At 43.4% G+C, this 19,341-nt stretch overlaps 2 protein-coding genes across 2 annotated transcripts; both read left to right on the top strand.

The window, feature by feature from the left end:
* Nucleotides 1–211: 211 nt before the first annotated feature.
* Nucleotides 212–8,976, top strand: LOC117503526 (Golgi-associated PDZ and coiled-coil motif-containing protein-like). Its single transcript, XM_034162788.1, has 5 exons — nucleotides 212–504; nucleotides 2,645–2,809; nucleotides 7,353–7,528; nucleotides 8,604–8,769; nucleotides 8,884–8,976. The coding sequence occupies exons 1-5, from the start codon at nucleotides 259–261 to the stop codon at nucleotides 8,974–8,976; spliced, it is 846 nt and encodes a 281-aa protein (XP_034018679.1). The 5' UTR covers nucleotides 212–258.
* Nucleotides 8,977–15,220: 6,244 nt separating this feature from the next.
* Nucleotides 15,221–15,827, top strand: LOC117503075 (midasin-like). Its single transcript, XM_034162248.1, has 2 exons — nucleotides 15,221–15,370; nucleotides 15,444–15,827. Exons 1-2 carry the CDS (start codon nucleotides 15,296–15,298, stop codon nucleotides 15,627–15,629), a joined length of 261 nt encoding a protein of 86 aa, XP_034018139.1. The 5' UTR covers nucleotides 15,221–15,295; the 3' UTR covers nucleotides 15,630–15,827.
* The last annotated feature ends 3,514 nt before the right edge of the window (nucleotides 15,828–19,341 follow it).

Raw genomic sequence — 19,341 nt, 5'->3', positions numbered from 1 at the left:
CCATGAGCTTCTTTGCTGTGGGACACGATCCCACCATGTCGTAATTTTAAAGTTGTTCTGCTGCATGTGCAGCAGGGGGCGCTGTGTGCTCTCACGGTGGACGGTAGCAGCTGAAGAAGTCGATCGACGTTATGTGATCCATTGGTTCTGTCTGCGTGGGTGACCGACTTCCTGGTCTGGATTTCCCGTCAGTGTTTTTGGATCGAAAATGTCTTTTTGCGGTTTCTTCTGTAGTTTCGGTCCTCGCCTTCGTTCGCCATGTCCGCTTCGTCGGGCCGGGAGCCGGGTCTGGGGCCCGGGATGTCCATGTTCCGCTGGCTGGAGGTTCTGGAGAAAGAGTTCGATAAGGCCTTCGTGGACGTGGACCTGCTGCTGGGAGAGATCGATCCGGATCAGGTGGACATCACCTACGAGGGCCGCCAGAAGATGACCAGCCTGAGTTCCTGCTTCGCCCAACTGTGCCACAAAACCCAGACCGTCTTCCAGCTCAACCACAAGCTGGAGGTCAGTACCGGGACCCGAACCGGGTCAGTACCGAGCTTCCGGTGTCAGGGTCTCATCACTCCCCGAATCTGAGCGATCCTCTACACACCAGTCCGCGTGTGAACCAGGTGTCACAGTCAGAACGACCCCCCCTAAAAAATCCCCCCCCCACCCTTCACTGCGCATGCGTCATGTCAGAGAATGATTTAAGAGGTTTTACTTTGTCATCTGATGGTTAATAATCACATTATTCTTTTTGATCGCTTTGGGTGAAGAGAGTTTGACTCGAAAGTCAGTCACAGCAGCTGCTGTGAAGAAAAAAAAATTAAAAATACATGTTGCAACAGTTGTAGTGCATGCGGGAATACAGTGCGAGCAGCTATGCAATGTGTAACCACACCGCGCAGCTGCTGTGAAAATAATAATAATTCTAATAAAAAATACATGTCATCCACGGGATTCGAACCCACGCTTTCCAAAAGCTCTGAGTGCCAGTCAGAAACTTTACCACTTAGCTACTATCACTGGCTTGTGAAAGGTGCAGGAAACTGCCTGATATCAGGAAAGACATGGAAGTATTTAAAAAAAAATAAAAAATACACACCATATAAAAACATCACATTATATTCAATCCCTCTGATCAAGCACCCAGTACAAATATGATCCGCCTGTTCCTCTCACGATGACCCATGGTCACAGATGTACGGTCATGAAATGACATGAATGAGAAGCAGTTCACTCGTCTCATCATGTCCACATCTGCTGGCATGTGCTCAGCCCGACACACTTGTCCTGTGGATGGAGCGCCAGAGGACATGTCTGTGTCACTCTTCCAGGTGACACATATGAACATCGAACACCGCTTGTTTGACAATTAGAAAATGTTTGGCCATTCATACTATTAACACAACAACAGTCAGCAGATGATCACTGTTGTGCTGGCAGTGAAATGAAGCTAATGGTATTGGGAGCAGTTACACTCAAAAAGTAAGGAATAACTGATGAATAAAACATGTTTTCAAAGTCATCATAAAACTGTCATGTATCATTAAGTATTTGTATTGGTACTCTGTATCAGTGACTACAGAAATTTAAGTTCTCGTACTTGTACTCAGTCTGGGAAAAAGTGGCATCGGTGCATCCCTAGTTCAGGTTGGGGTACAGGTTCAAATTATGGAAGTAAAGGTTCAGATTATGGGGTAAAGGTTCAGGTTATGGGCTAAAGGTTCAGGTTATGGGGGTAAAGGTTCGGGTTATGGGGTAAAGGTTTGGGTTATGGGGTAAAGGTTCAGGTTATGGGGGTAAAGGTTCGGGTTATGGGGTAAAGGTTCAGGTTATGGGCTAAAGGTTCAGGTTATGGGGTAAAGGTTCGGGTTATGGGGTAAAGGTTCGGGTTATGGAGTGAAGGTTCGGGTTATGGGGCTGAAGGTTCGGGTTATGGGGCTAAAGGTTCAGGTTATGGGGTAATGGTTCAGGTTATGGGCTAAAGGTCCAGGTTTCTCTGTTTCATGCTATGACCCACTGCAGGGTGTGAGAAGCTGTGGTAGACGTCATGTGACCTCAGACTTTTGAGCCAATCACGTTAAAGTTTCTCTCTTTGTTTTCTGCGTGAAGTATTTAATGATTGCAGTAGAGTTTGAAAAATAGTTAAATACTTTTGGAAGCACAGAAAGTGTTTAAGATTGTGTCTTCAAAAGATAATTGTGGATTTTCATCGGATGGTGAAAATGGCATCGTCCTTTTTGTTTGTTTTGATTTTGAGGTACTTTATTAAAATTTAATAACAAACATAACTGATTACAAAGAAAATGATTTTGGCCTCAAAAATGTTCATTTTCAAGTGGAGTTTGGTCAGTTTGTGTAAACTTTCATCTGAAACTCGGACCGTGTCAAAAATATCCAAGATGATTGAAGCTGTTCCACTGTGAGGTCTTTGCGGTGCTTTTGGTGATCTCACAATGCCCCTTATGTTGCCATGTCCTGGACTACAAACATGGCTGACAGCCTAATAATGATTTCAGTCACCCTACAAAACCCCACCCCCACCCCGTCTGTCATCTTTCAGTCTATGTCTGGTTTAATGTTTTTCGGACGATTGAAATGACGTTGACGTTAAATAAACTTGTGGTGGACGGAGGACTGAGGTCTGTGTCCTCTGCAGGCTCAGCTGGTGGATCTGCGCTCCGAGCTGACAGAGGCTCAGGCCGAGCGAGCGGTGGTGGAGCGAGAGGTCCATGACCAGCTTCTGCAGCTTCATGCTCTTCAGCTGCAGCTCCACGCTCAACAGGACCAGACTGAGGACTCTGACTCCATCAAAGCCAGACTGGTGAGCTGAACCTGACTCCTGCACCCAGACGTAATACAGTTTAAAGCTAAATATAAGGCAGAAATGGGATGTCATCACATTTATGCACTGAGGATGGAAAAAGCAGCCGCTTCTTCTTGGACGTATCTTGAATGAGTTCATAGAAGTACTTTGTGGATTTGTGTCCCTGTTCAGCAGCAGTAGGACAAACTACAGCACTACTGCACAGCAGTACTGCGCTGTTTAAATACTACAAAAGCTGCAGAGTACTTCACGTTCAGCACTTCCCCATCAGAAAGTAATTAATCTCATTGCACTCCATAAATCAAAGTCTGTATCAGCTGTGGACTGAATGGGTCAAATCTTTGCCACTTTCTATAAAAAGACTTTTTTTTTTTTATGGTTTCTTGATTATCCAGGTCAAAGAACAAGGAGGGGTCAAAGGTCACATTGAGGTCTTTAGCTTTGTCACTTTGATAAATCATACTAGTATCCAATGAAACCTTGAATTGATCACATTGATGATTTCATGGAGCATCATCTCCGATGTTTCTGAACTGATAAACAGGACATCATATGACATGCAGTTTTGACTCCACCCAGTCAGTCCTGTAAGTTCTTGATGCCAGAGACATTAGCTGCATCATCAGCATCACTGTGAGAGCTTATTCTACACTTGAACAGACCACAACGTGCTAAATGAAGGGAAAATAACAAAAGACCAAGAACAAAATCCTGAGGCATTCCATATTTTACTGCACAGCATTTACATAATGATATTACATAAGACGCACTGTAATGGTTCTTATTGGTCTGAGGTGTGACAACCAAACCAGAAGTGACTAAATATCACCATGCAGTGATTAATCGTGTCAAAGGTCAAACTGAGGTCAGGCAAGAGTCATGACAAAGTGGAGTCTCACTTCAGTGAGTGCACGTCCTGTGTAACCATACGAGCTCAACACCAACTGTTCAAAAAAGATGAAGAACAAGAAGTGTTGAGAGGAAAGATCAGTTAGAGACAGGCCCGTGAGGACTCTGCACACCAGGACCTGCATGACTGTCTGCTTGTGTGTTTTGTTTTTTTTTTGTTTTTTTTTAAAGAGCAGTGATGGTGGATTTTTGGGAATTCCCAGAAATCCGGGTATTTACTTCTGTGGTGAACGTTTCCAGGTTATTTTTGTTTTCGTGGCCCATGTCAGATTTAGTTTGGTCTGATTTCATGATGTTCTTATTTGTAAACCGTCACAGCAGACATTAAGTCTCAGGTTTTCATGTATTGTGTTGAAAGGACAAACAAAACAATGAAACGCTGTTTGGCTTCAAGGAGACGATTTAAAGTTCATCTGGAATAAATTCAAATGTTGCTGGTTCGACCAAAAGAACCACAACGCCGACCCAACTTTTATTAGTCTTCAGTTATACACAGTAAGTTTGCAGAGTAAAATGTACTCTGCCAGGATAACATTTGGACCCGTCAAATAGAGTTAAATATACTCCATCACAGGGTAAAATCAACTCTGTCATGCTGTCAATGACTCTTATTGGAGTTGGAAAAAAATGTGATTTGACCAGATGGTCGAGCTGATTTCACTCTATAATAGAGAGTATTTAAATCTATTTGAACCAGGACCAAATGTTATTGTTATTTCACACAAATCAAAGTTTTACTTCAACGGTCTCCATGGAAACGGGATATGTTAACTTGCTAAATCTGCATTTTATGGTTTCTTCTGTTACACGGAAGTGAAATAATGTGAATTAAAATATGCTAAATATTTAATGTGCTCGTAGACATCAGATATTGATATGAAAAACGTCTGTGTCATTTTGCACCCAAACGTTGTTTGAGCGAATGCGAAGTTGTGAGTTTCTCAGAAATGCTGCCGTCAGCACTGGACGCAAAAATCATTTATAGAAGTGAATAAGAATCTCATTTAAACCCACATCAGTGTCCTGAGAACTAAAAGTGATATTGGTGATTTAATGAAGAGCGAGTGCAGCTTCACTTGTATCATATTTTAGTTTAAGACAATATCAGTTGTGGTAAAAGCACAAATTGCTGAAGTCAATGTTTAGATAAATGTAGAGAGCGAACAGGAACAGTCCAATGTGAAAATGTGGTTTTTATCAAACAGTGATAACACCGTGTTCTAATCCATGTGACAGACTGTGGATTATAGTTCTGTCATCTTACCAATATGGGAAATATGGTTTTTATGACTAAATGAGCAAGAAAATGAGACTGAGAAATATGCAGCAGCACCTTCAGTTTTTGTTTTTAAGGGCCGCTCACATCACTGTAAGAGGGAGTTTGAGGGTCAACTTTCAAACCAGAACCACGGCCCTGTGGTGTCAGATTTTATCAGCTGGTGTAAGTCATCCTTTTAGATATCAACGTGAACAAAACTAAAGAGATGTTAAATGATTTTAGGAAAAAGCAGGGTGACATTTCTCCTGTAGTTATTAATGGACTGGCTGTGGAAGTTGTACAGAACTATAAGTACCTTGGAACCTTTATTGACAGTGGATTAACCTTTGAGCACCAGATTGACCAGGTATGTAAGAAAGCTCACCAGCGCATGCATTTTTACCGTAAACTCAGGCATTTTAATGTGGGCAGTACTTTTATGAAGATGTTTTATTCCTGTTTTATTGAATCTGTTCTTACCTTTTCTTTTATCTGTTGGTATGGGTTTTTAAATTTGAAAAACAAAAACCGTCTGGATCGTATTGTAAATGAGTGCAACAAGATTGCTGGCGTTTCCTTAAACGACCTGCCATCTATATATAAAAACAGATCAATTAAGAAGGTGAGGTTGATCATGGACGATTCCAGTCACCCCCTGTACCCTGAGTTTGCAATGCTTCCATCTGGTCGTAGATTTATGTCTAAGAAATTTAAGACCAATAGGTATAAGAACTCCTTTATTCCTATTGTTATTAGATTTTTAAACACTAGCACATGAGTGGTTTTTAACTAGGTTTTGTTATTATTGAGTTATTATGTTTACTGTGTGGTGAGTTTTCATGGTGAGTTTTTATGCTGTATTTTAGATCATGTTATGTCTATGTATGTCCAAATGTGTTCTACTGCTGGCTGCACCACGAATTGCCCCTGGGGGGCTAATAAAGTCTATTTGATACTTGAGAAGCGACAGTTCTTATTCAAATGCTCCACTTCCTTTATAGAGGGTTTTCATGTGACGTATCGGTCACGTCATTTTGTGTCCCGCAGCTATTCTGGATTATGACGCGGTGGCCGCTGTGTTACGCTACGTGCATTTGGCGAACAATTGCAGAAGCTTCAACGTCGGTGTGAAGAAGCCTCACGGCACCGTGGTGCTGAGAGAGATCCGCTGCTAACAGAAAGCCACTGTTACCAGAATTTTATTTTATTTTATTCTGCAATAAAATTATATAAGATACATAAAAATACTGCCAAGGATAACACAAGAATGCTTCCAATACGGATGCTTATTTACATTGTGGTCCTCGAGCACCAAGCTGCTGATCCACAAGCTGCCCTTCCAGCGCCTGGTGAGAGAAATCGTCAGGACTTCAAGACGACCTCCGCTTTCAGAGCTCCGCTATGATGCTCTGCAGGAGGCCGGCGAGGCTGATCTGGTCGGCAGCTTCCTAGTTCACAATATCGCAGTGTGACACTGTCGGCCAGTTCGTTACATCAATTCACTATCTGGTACAAGATACGGATCCACTGAACCAGCTGCTACACATCGATCACGATAAATAGCTTTATCTCAAGGATTTAAAGCCTCGTAATAACCGGACAATCTCTCCATTTTTCTATCACGCGTCAGCCTCCTTGTAATCCAGAATGGAGACGGCACCTGTCCTGCAGCAAATCGGTCACGTGATTGAAAACCCTCTATATGTGGAATGTGCATGTTGGTTAGGTTCATCTCCCAGCAGGATTCTCACTCCAGCCACTGTAAAATCATTTAACCAGTTCAGAACCACATGAGAGCGGACAGCACTGTGGTGCTCAGGTGACCACAGCAATGCGAGAACATTCTAGGGCCTGTGCAGCTGGAAGCACATGTCTACTGCGTCTTGACCTGGATCCTAGTGGTGACCTCAGGTCTTCAAAAGCCTGTGTTGTTAGCACATTGACCATTCAAGTAGGAGATTTAATGTCCTTTACAATGTCAGAGATCTATAATGTGCAGATGATGATTATTCTCCTCAAACCTCTGCTGGTCTGTCTGGAAATCTGCTGGAATGAGCGATGACTTTGGGACGCGGTGATGAGGAACATCAGCCATGTGACGCTTTTCTTTGAACATTGAGATCCTCTCAGGAGATGCAGATGGACCAGAACTGTAGGTTGGTGAACTTGTTAATGTGCAGCAGCTGTGGACGCTTCCAGACCTGACCTAAGTTAAACATCAATCATATGGATTCATTTCATTATTACAGTGGTACCGGTGTGGTTAATACTGTCATACTCTATCTGGAGGAGGCAGGGCCTTGTGGTGTCAGCAGGTTTGAACTCTCTCTCATCTTGTTGGTTCTTATTGTGTTGTTTATGCATCTGCATCAGGAACAGGAGCTGGAGGCCAAGAAGAAAGAGAACATAGCCAAGGCCAGGCTGGATGCAGAAGTGAGACTGTTCAAGAAGGAAAATGAGGCCCTCCGCAGGCACATGGCTGTACTGCAGGCTGAGGTGTATGGGGCCCGATTGGCTGCCAAGTATCTGGACAAAGAACTGGCTGGCAGGTCAGAGACACAAGGAACCCAGAGCTAAAGCTGTTAGAGGAGAATGTGGAGTTTGATTAATTGTGATTCTTTTCCTACGAAGCCTTACTTTCTTCTAAAGAGCCAAAAAAATTAGAGCGCATCCAGTTTTTCACTTCACTCAGGCAAACCTCCAGGACTTCTGGGCGATGGACTTTCCTGACGTAGATTGTAGATATGCAGGTCATCAGCATAACATTGAAGGTCAATCCCGTGGTTACATACTACTTGAGAAACTGGTGCAGCATCAACACACAAAGTGTACCTAAAACAGAACCATGAGGGACCCCATACTTCACTGGAAACAATTTGGATCTAATGTTAGAAAATACATGTGGGTGTTTCTGTCATTTTCATACCTGTGATCTCACTTGTCAGGTCATTCATCAAGTTGTTCTCAGTTTTCTCCCCAGAAGACTGCAGTGGTCAAATGTATCAAAAGTTGCTTCAGTCGTACAGCAGCAGCACTCCCATGAATTCTGGTGTCTTGCTTATGCTGATGGTTATGTCACCTTGCCATCATAAGATTCTCTTTACGGTCACATGAGCTACAAATGACGGTGACATGCAGTTAGCCTGTCACTTGATGGATGTTCCTGTGACTTGCGCGCTACTGTCCCCATAGGATGTCTGTAAATCCCTTCAGAGGTGTTATCTGGTTGCAAAAACAGAGTTTTTAGTTTTAGAAGTGGTTATTTCTCACTAACCTTTACAAAATCTATGAGAAACATTACATTTGTGTAGAAGTAAGCTGTTTCAAAGCATATTCCCACCATCTTGAGTTATTCTATGTGAGTGAACAACCAGCTGATTGTCACGCTGCCTGTCATTCGTTTTTGCAGTCGATGTGTCACATTGCTCAGCATTTGCATAGCATAAACTGTCTGGTCTATTTTGGGCCCGCCTAGTTGCAGCAGAGCAACTGCCTACTGTGATTGAAAATGAAGGGTAAGCCGTCGCTTTTGCCGCTGTTGCTTGTAGCTAATGTGACTGTAGGGTAACTCTTGGAGCTCAGGCTGCTCCAGCTGACGGCAGGATCTCTGCGTTAATGTTCCAGAGTGCAGCAGATCCAGTTACTGGGCCGGGACATGAAAGGTCCAGCACATGACAAGCTGTGGAACCAGCTGGAGGCGAGATTCACCTTCATCGCCACAAGACCGTCATCAGAGCGTGCCGCTGGTCGCAACGACTCCAAGAAGCCTCTTCCCTCTCCTGTGGGACATGTGAGTGTGAAATTACATTTGGAATGATGGTGTTGAAGGCAGAGCTGGAAATCGATGACAGAGGAGCCTTTGGATTTGGATTTGTTTTCTCTGTATGCTGTATGCCATTTAAAGAACTTCATCAGTGCTGTAGTGAGAGCCATGAGACAGAAGTCTTTTGTGCATGATGGGGTGGGTTTCTACAGCACAGGTATAACTACTCTTTAGTCAGGTGGGCACTAATGCTTGGCTGAGGGCAGTGGTGGGCACAGCTAACCAAAAAGTTAGCTTCGATAACCGCAAATCTGCTAACAGAAAGTTAGCTTTTATAACACTAAAACGATAAACCACTAAAAAAATAAATAAATTTAGCAGAAGCTACGGCTCACCACTGACTTTTAGTATTGACTCCGGTACAGTGTCAGCTACTGACAGACCAGTTTTGAGTTTAATCACTGCTAACGCTTCTGAATAGAATCACAGGCCATCACAAACCAACGAGTCAGAGCTTCTGTCTTTTTGCGCCCTGCCCACTGCTGTAAATTAAATTCAACATGCAGTGATCCAGACGTGTGGCAGTAGACATGAAAAGTAAAGCGGATTTATTTATTAGGGACGCGCCCACTGAGTTAGTCTCTGTATTAGGGACAGTGAGACGCGCCCACTGAGTTAGTGCTCTGTATTAGGGACTGTGAGACGCGCCCACTGAGTTAGTGCTCTGTATTAGGGACTGTGAGACGCGCCCACTGAGTTAGTGCTCTGTATTAGGGACTGTGAGACGCGCCCACTGAGTTAGTGCTCTGTATTAGGGACTGTGAGACGCGCCCACTGAGTTAGTGCTCTGTATTAGGGACTGTGAGACGCGCCCACTGAGTTAGTGCTCTGTATTAGGGACAGTGAGACGCGCCCACTGAGTTAGTGCTCTGTATTAGGGACAGTGAGACGCGCCCACTGAGTTAGTGCTCTGTATTAGGGACTGTGAGACGCGCCCACTGAGTTAGTGCTCTGTATTAGGGACAGTGAGACGCGCCCACTGAGTTAGTGCTCTGTATTAGGGACTGTGAGACGCGCCCACTGAGTTAGTGCTCTGTATTAGGGACTGTGGGACGCGCCCACTGAGTTAGTGCTCTGTATTAGGGACAGTGAGACGCGCCCACTGAGTTAGTGCTCTGTATTAGGGACTGTGAGACGCGCCCACTGAGTTAGTGCTCTGTATTAGGGACTGTGGGACGCGCCCACTGAGTTAGTGCTCTGTATTAGGGACTGTGGGACGCGCCCACTGAGTTAGTGCTCTGTATTAGGGACTGTGAGACGCGCCCACTGAGTTAGTGCTCTGTATTAGGGACAGTGAGACGCGCCCACTGAGTTAGTGCTCTGTATTAGGGACTGTGAGACGCGCCCACTGAGTTAGTGCTCTGTATTAGGGACTGTGAGACGCGCCCACTGAGTTAGTGCTCTGTATTAGGGACTGTGAGACGCGCCCACTGAGTTAGTGCTCTGTATTAGGGACTGTGGGACGCGCCACTGAGTTAGTGCTCTGTATTAGGGACTGTGAGACGCGCCCCTGAGTTAGTCTCTGTATTAGGGACTGTGAGACGCGCCCACTGAGTTAGTGCTCTGTATTAGGGACTGTGGGACGCGCCCACTGAGTTAGTGCTCTGTATTAGGGACTGTGAGACGCGCCCACTGAGTTAGTGCTCTATTAGGGACTGTGACACGCGCCCACTGAGTTAGTGCTCTGTATTAGGGACTGTGAGACCGCCCACTGAGTTAGTGCTCTATTAGGGACTGTGACACGCGCCCACTGAGTTAGTGCTCTGTATTAGGGACTGTGACGCGCCCACTGAGTTAGTGCTCTATTAGGGACTGTGACACGCGCCCACTGAGTTAGTGCTCTGTATTAGGGACTGTGACACGCGCCCACTGAGTTAGTGCTCTGTATTAGGGACTGTGAGCGCCCACTGAGTTAGTGCTCTATTAGGGACTGTGACACGCACCCACTGAGTTAGTGCTCTGTATTAGGGACTGTGAGACGCGCCCACTGAGTTAGTGCTCTATTAGGGACTGTGACACGCGCCCACTGAGTTAGTGCTCTGTATTAGGGACTGTGACACGCGCCCACTGAGTTAGTGCTCTGTATTAGGGACTGTGAGACGCGCCCACTGAGTTAGTGCTCTATTAGGGACTGTGACACGCGCCCACTGAGTTAGTGCTCTGTATTAGGGACTGTGAGACGCGCCCACTGAGTTAGTGCTCTATTAGGGACTGTGACACGCGCCCACTGAGTTAGTGCTCTGTATTAGGGACTGTGACACGCGCCCACTGAGTTAGTGCTCTATTAGGGACTGTGACACGCCCCTGAGTTAGTGCTCTATTAGGGACTGTGACACGCGCCCACTGAGTTAGTGCTCTGTATTAGGGACTGTGAGACTCGCTGATTAGGCTGTCTACACGTGCCGCGCCCACTGAGTTAGTGCTCTGTATTAGGACTGTGAGACGCCCACCCGGTTACGCCAATCGGAGGTCACTAAAATTAACATTGAATCGTGTGTAACTTTGCAAAAACAATGTCGGACTCTGTAGTTTTCTCTGGGCCCCTCCCCAATCGGACCGTGACATGTTTAGCCGCATGTTCTCCTTGAATTGCTGGCTGTCTGAGTGGTGTCCAAAAAATGAGTGGGCTTCATAGATAATTGGCAAAGCTTCTGGGGAAAACCTGGTCTTGTTAGGAGAGACGGCATCCATCCCACTTTGGATGGAGCAGCTCTCATTCTAGAAATCTGGCCAATTTTCTTAAATGCTCCAAACCGTGACTATCCAGGGTTGGGACCAGGACAGAGTTGTAGTCTTACACACCTCTCTGCAGCTTCTCTCCCCTGCCATCCCCTCATTACCCCATCCCCGTAGAGACGGTGCCTGCTCCCAGACCACCAATAACCAGCAAAAATCTATTTAAGCATAAAAATTCAAAAAGAAAAATATATAGCACCTTCAACTGCACCACAGACTAAAACAGTTAAATGTGGTCTATTAAACATTAGGTCTCTCTCTTCTAAGTCCCTGTTAGTAAATGAATAATAATGATCAACATATTGATTATTCTGCCTTACAGAAACCTGGTTACAGCAGGATGAATATGTTACTTTAAATGAGTCAACACCCCCGAGTCACACTAACTGCCAGAATGCTCGTAGCACGGGCCGAGGCGGAGGATTAGCAGCAATCTTCCATTCCAGCTTATTAATTAATCAAAAACCCACAGAGCTTTAATTCATTAAGTTTCATTACACTAGAAGTCTTTCAGAAAGTGCTGTAACTAGGTTTAAGGATATGATTCCTTCTTTATGTTCTCTAATGCCATATACCAACACAGTGCAGAGTAGCTACCTAAACTCTGTAAGTGAGATAGAGTATCTCGTCAATAGTTTACATCCTCATTGAAGACAACTTTGGTTGCTGTAGCTCCTCTGAAAAGAGAGCTTTAAAGCAGAAGTGCCTGACTCCGTGGTATAACTCACAAACTCGCAGCTTAAAGCAGATAACCCATACGTTGGAGAGGAAATGGCGTCTCACTAAGAAGATCTTCACTTAGCCTGGAAAAAGAGTCTGTTGCTCTATAAAAAAGCCCTCCGTAAAGCTAGGACATCTTACTACTCATCACTAATTGAAGAAAATAAGAACAACCCCAGGTTTCTTTTCAGCACTGTAGCCAGGCTGACAAAGAGTCAGAGCTCTATTGAGCTGAGTATTCCTTTAACTTTAACTAGTAATGACTTCATGACTTTCTTTGCTAATAAAATTTTAACTATTAGAGAAAAAAATTACTCATAACCATCCCAAAGACGTATCGTTATCTTTGGCTGCTTTCAGTGATGCCGGTATTTGGTTAGACTCTTTCTCTCCGATTGTTCTGAGTTATTTTCATTAGTTACTTCATCCAAACCATCAACATGTCTATTAGACCCCATTCCTACCAGGCTGCTCAAGGAAGCCCTACCATTATTTAATGCTTCGATCTTAAATATGATCAATCTATCTTTATTAGTTGGCTATGTACCACAGGCTTTTAAGGTGGCAGTAATTAAACCATTACTTAAAAAGCCATCACTTGACCCAGCTATCTTAGCTAATTATAGCCAATCTCCAACCTTCCTTTTCTCTCAAAAATTCTTGAAGGGTAGTTGTAAAACAGCTAATTGATCCTCTGCAGAGGAATGGTCTATTTGAAGATTTAGTCAGTCAGGTTTCAGAATTCATCATAGTACAAGAAACGGCAGTGAAGGTTTACAAATGACTCTTATGGCCTCGGACAGTGGACTTCATCTCTGTGCTTGTTCTGTTAGACCTCAGTGCTGCTTTTTGATACTGTTGACCATAAAATTTTATTACAGAGATTAGAGCTGCCATAGGTATTAAAGGCACTGTGCTGCGGTGGTTTGAATCATATTTATCTAATAGATTACAATTTGTTCATGTAAATGGGGAATCTTCTTCACAGACTAAAGTTAATTATGGAGTTCCACAAGGTTCTGTGCTAGGACCAATTTTATTCACTTTATACATGCTTCCCTTAGGCCAGTATTATTAGACGGCATTGCTTAAATTTTCATTGTTACGCAGATGATACCCAGCTTTATCTATCCATGAAGCCAGAGGACACACACCAATTAGCTAAACTGCAGGATTGTCTTACAGACATAAAGACATGGATGACCTCTAATTTCCTGCTTTTAAACTCAGATAAAACTGAAGTTATTGTACTTGGCCCCACAAATCTTAGAAACATGGTGTCTAACCAGATCCTTACTCTGGATGGCATTACCCTGACCTCTAGTAATACTGTGAGAAATCTTGGAGTCATTTTTGATCAGGATATGTCATTCAATGCGCATATAAACAAATATGTAGGACTGCTTTTTTGCATTTACGCAATATCTCTAAAATCAGAAAGGTCTTGTCTCAGAGTGATGCTGAAAAACTAATTCATGCATTTATTTCCTCTAGGCTGGACTATTGTAATTCATTATTATCAGGTTGTCCTAAAAGTTCCCTGAAAAGCCTTCAGTTAATTCAAAATGCTGCAGCTAGAGTACTGACGGGGACTAGAAGGAGAGAGCATATCTCACCCATATTGGCCTCTCTTCTTTGGCTTCCTGTTAATTCCAGAATAGTATTTAAAATTCTTCTTCTTACTTATAAGGTTTTCAATAATCAGGTCCCATCTTATCTTAGGGACCTCATAGTATCATATCACCCCAATAGAGCGCTTCGCTCTCAGACTGCAGGCTTACTTGTAGTTCCTAGGGTTTGTAAGAGTAGAATGGGAGGCAGAGCCTTCAGCTTTCAGGCTCCTCTCCTGTGGAACCAGCTCCCAATTCAGATCAGGGAGACAGACACCCTCTCTACTTTTAAGATTAGGCTTAAAACTTTCCTTTTTGCTAAAGCTTATAGTTAGGGCTGGATCAGGTGACCCTGAACCATCCCTTAGTTATGCTGCTATAGACTTAGACTGCTGGGGGTGTTCCCATGATGCACTGAGTGTTTCTTTCTCTTTTTGCTCTGTATGCACCACTCTGCATTTAATCATTAGTGATTGATCTCTGCTCCCCTCCACAGCATGTCTTTTTCCTGGTTCTCTCCCTCAGCCCCAACCAGTCCCAGCAGAAGACTGCCCCTCCTGAGCCTGGTTCTGCTGGAGGTTTCTTCTTGTTAAAAGGGAGTTTTTCCTTCCCACTGTCGCCAAGTGCTTGCTCACAGGGGTCGTTTTGACCGTTGGGGTTTTTACGTAATTATTGTATGGCCTTGCCTTACAATATAAAGCACCTTGGGGCAACTGTTTGTTGTGATTTGGCGTTATATAAATAAAATTGATTGATTGATTGATTGATTTGGCGCTATACAAATGAAAATAATTGAAATTAATTTGAAACTGAAATTGGCGCAGTTTTGTAGACTTTTTCTTTTTAATATATTTTTTTATATTTATTCTTTCTCAGTTCTTTTCAATTCATTTTATTAGGAAACAGAGCGTGCCGTGACCTCAACTTTATCTAAATTCTGGGTCTGTTAGTGAAGCTTAGGGCTAGCAACATTTCCTGTATATTTGTTTTGTAATTTGTTTTGGTAGATGGCCCAAGCAGAAGGTCACCCCCTTTGAGTCTGGTCTGCTTGAGGTTTCTTCCTCAATCATTAGAGGGAGTTTTTTCTTACCACTGTTGCCTGTGTTCTTGCTCTGGGGATTGGTACGGTTAGACCTTACTGTGTGAAGTGCCTTCGACTCAGTCAGCTCGTCCGGTTCATAAAAAACCTTCATGCTGGACAGACAGACGGGGGATCACAGAACCTCAACCCTCTCCATCACCTCGTGGTGTAATAACATGTTTGGTTGATTAAACTTTGTGGGTTTTTTTTTGTTGTTGGTTTTTTTTACTTTATTTTCTCTGTTGCTGTCTCTGTGACCTCTGACCTTTTGACCCCAGAGACGGCCCAGCTGCTGGTCATTGTGTCTGATGGCAGGGGACTTTTCCTGGAGGGGAAAGAGCGGGTGATGGCCGCTGTGCGAGCAGCACGCGATGCTGACGTTTTTGTCATCTTCGTGGTGCTGGACAACCCCAACTCACGGGTAAGAAAACGTGACGTCTGTTTTCGTGATGTGCCGGCGGACGTCACGTGTGAACGTTCCCGATGTGTTGCAGGATTCCATCTTGGACATCAAGGTGCCAGTGTTCAAAGAACCAGGAGAACTGCCTGAGATCCGCTCCTACATGGAGGAGTTCCCCTTCCCCTTCTACGTCATCCTGAGAGATGTCACCGCTTCTCCAGAGACGCTGAGTGACGCGCTCAGGCAGTGGTTTGAACTCGTCACGGCGGCTGACCAATGAAAGGCCACGTTGACAGGAAGTGAAAACTGCACAAAGTCATTGAGGACTGCTGCTGCTGCACATGTGCCTTTAGTTTCTATTTTTTGCCGTCATTTTAGTCGACCGCAGAGTTCGTTATTTGTTCTTTGTTTTGTGAATTAAAGGATTTAAAGTGCACATGTGACAAATGACAGAAACATTAAATACCTCTGAACTGCCCTCACTCCTTTTTCTGTGTTACCACGGCAACGCAACCAGTCAGCTGATGGATGCCTGAACCCAGTGTGACGTTCAGAAGAATTAAGAAGGTGCCTTGAAGTGAGAACGCGTCACGATTCCACACCACATCAGTGGCGTTACGGCCGTGAGCGTGCTTTGACTCCATGCCACATGGGTACGTGTCCAGGCTGTCACTGCCCCGTGGCGTAGCAGAGTCCAGTTGTTCATGAACCCTGAGATGTCGTGTTTGAGTTTAATGTGCACGTGGTCTTAACCGGAGCAGCGCGGTGCGAACTGCTGAACGTCTCACCTCTGTGACGTGTAACGGCAGGAATTAAAGCCCAGAAAAAGTCTTCTGACTGAAATTTTTTTCACAGCCAAATCAGACTGTTCACCATCGACCTTTTCTAGAAACCTTTTGTGATGGCGTCCTAGAGTTTAAGGTAAAACCAGGTGGAGACAGTTAAGAAAAGAGCAGCTTGTTCTCGTGCTGTGAACTGATTGTTTCACTCATTAACCGTCACTGCTCGTTTCTAACGCAGCATCATACTATGGAAAGACTTTAACCTGCACGTTATGTAAATACTTCAGGATAAACATGTTTTAAACCAATTAAAATCTCAGGCCTGGAGCCAGAAACTGAAAGGGGGGGGGTATTTTTTGGTGAAATTGGACCTTATCAGCAGGGGTTTTTTGATGTCCAGGGATGCATTCTGGAGGGGTTTTTGATGACTATTTTCTCACCTTGATCCACCCAGTTTAGTTGTTCTGCTTCATGTATTTGTATTTTCTTTTGCACATTTTCACCTTTTCTTTGCCTTTAACCAAAATTTATATCACAACCTACATGTTTGTTTGATCAGACTAACCACAAAAGCCGTAATCATTTTCATATTTTAAAAACGTTTTTCATTTAGCTATGCAGAAACGTTACATGAACTAAACTTATTTTTATATGGCTCATCAGTAAAACTTGGTCCAGACCTGTAGTAAAACTACAGTAAAACTTAGGCCCAGAGAAATACTGATTTTAGCAATTTAGTTGTTAAAATTATTTTTACATCTGCCAAGGATGCAATAAAATCATCAGCGTTTATTGATTTATTTGTCTGACTGTTAGCAGGATTACGTGAAAACTACTTCGCGCATTCTCACCAAATTTCACCACAGGTAGATATTAGGACATGGAAGACTCCATTCAATTTTGGAGGGAATCCAGGTCCAGGAAGACGTCAGAAATTTTGGATTGCTCTTGTTGTTATTATAAGTAGTAGTAATATGAACAGGGGGGTGATGTGAAGGGTACAACCCCCCGCTGTACGCTCCCTGCTAGTTGGGAGTCGGTACTGCACTATGTGTGAGGGACTGTCAGTGTCTGTTTCAAATTATAAACTGAAAAGACACATGTAAATTTTAAAAATGCTAAATGTATTTTAAATAGATTATAGAAAACATTTCACATTATGAACGATGTTGAATTAAAATAATCACTAAAGTAAATAAACTGGGAATTATAAAACAGAGTGCAACAGTGAGTTGGAAGGTCCATCAGTAAAAGTCCTCCAGGAACAAACAGTTTTCAGACATGTTGTAATAAGTTTCTTCTGAGGCCTGAAGCGGCTCTGTCCTCAAGGCAGCAGTGTCACCAGCAAGCGATACCTCACCTCTGGGGCCTCGATACTAAGAGACTCGCCCCAAAAATGACACGGGTCCCTCTGGCGCTTTCTTTGAAAGAAGTCTTAGTCGTAGGACTACTTCATACTCAGGTCGGTGTATGAAGAAATACAACAGTGTGACACTCTGGTAAATCTGTGTGGAGCAGATACAGGGTGGCCCAAAAAACAGGACCCATAAAATGGTAAATCCTACAAAGATCCAGCAAACTTCAGTCTGTATGATCATTCCCCAACAGTTCAGTTATCTTGGTCACTTTGCATAAAAGACTTAAAAGTGGCGGCTGGAGAAGCAGGCTGAAGGCAGCTGACAACAACAGACTCAACAGCTCAACAGGAGAGCTGGCTCTGTCCTGGAGGTTGAGCTGGAGTCTGTGGTGGAGGTGTTCAGAGAGGAGGATGCTGAGGAAACTGCTCAGCATCCTGGACAACACCTCTCACCCCCTGCATGCTGCACTGAGGTCAGAACACCTTCAACCAAAGACTGAGACCACTGAGGTGCACCACAGAACACCAGAGGAGGTCTTTCATATCTGAGACAATCAGACTGTGTAACACCTCCACCCTCTGCAGGATGAATACATAACGATCAGAGTTATTCAGTTACTCAGTTATGTGCAATATTATTATCTTGTGCAAATGTCTTCCAGTCATGTCATATAAATTTGGTGTATTTATTGTAACAAAAAATGTTTACTGTTTTGGTACTCTGGCAAAATAATTTCCTTTAGAATAAATAAAGTTGATCTCATCTTATGCTCTCTCAAAATTATGCTCCAATCAGTATGATTTGTTGGCGAAATAGGTCTCCAGGCAAAATGTCTTTTCTTTGGTTGACCAAAACATGTTAATTGTTTGAACCCACACAAACAGTCTCATGAGTTTCTTCACAAATTAAATTTTCAAATCCTTTTTTGTTTAACCTTTCTCTGGGATTATAAAAGTTCACTATCCATAGTTAGTGTTATCTCTCCATACGTCTACTAGAGCTGCCTTGGCTCCCCTGCTTACTTTGATGGCCCTGTAACCCCGACCCGCACCAGGTCCTTCCTGATCCCTACGCACAGCTGCATAACCACAAATAATCAAATCTACTTGTATATGCGGCCTAAGACAAATCTCTTGCACACAAATAAAATGTGCTTTGTCATTCCTGTCTTCAATAAATTTTTAAACTGTTGCTCATCTGAACAAAGGCCTCAGGCGTTCCACTAACAGTAAAAACCATCTGATCCACATGACGACTGTGTATTTTGTGTTCCTGCTGTAAGAATCTCATTTATTTCCCCTGAATCAAGATAACAATGATTTTAATCCTCTCTGACTGGCCTGAAAACTTTATCACCTCTGCCAGGAATTTCACATTATCCACTGAGAAACTTGTCTTATGTCGGCCTTCGCCTACGTCATCACGCTTAACCGAGACAGGAAAATAAATAAATACACTCCCAAAACTCTCTACCCCAAAAGAAAAGTTCATGGGGGATTTTGGTGATATGCGTTAATGATTTAACATTTTCTCTACATGCTACGTAAAGATATTTATTGACAAAGAAACTCTGAACATTTCCTCCAATAAACAAATAATCAAAATATTATCTGAAAATGACAACTCTTATTATTGTTAAAAATGACCTAAGTTTATAGGTTTAAGTTTATGCCATAGGTATTAAAGGCACTGCGCTGCGGTGGTTTGAATCATATTTGTCTAATAGATTACAATTTGTTCATGTAAATGGGGAATCTTCTTCACAGACTAAAGTTAATTATGGAGTTCCACAAGGTTCTGTGCTAGGACCAATTTTATTCACTTTATATATGCTTCCCTTAGGCAGTATTAT

The sequence above is a fragment of the Thalassophryne amazonica genome, chromosome 21 (genome assembly GCF_902500255.1).
Source record: "Thalassophryne amazonica chromosome 21, fThaAma1.1, whole genome shotgun sequence".
In the NCBI taxonomy this organism is placed as follows: domain Eukaryota; kingdom Metazoa; phylum Chordata; class Actinopteri; order Batrachoidiformes; family Batrachoididae; genus Thalassophryne; species Thalassophryne amazonica.
The sequence above is the reverse complement of the archived record's forward strand: the minus strand, read 5'-3'. Positions and strand labels throughout refer to the sequence as shown.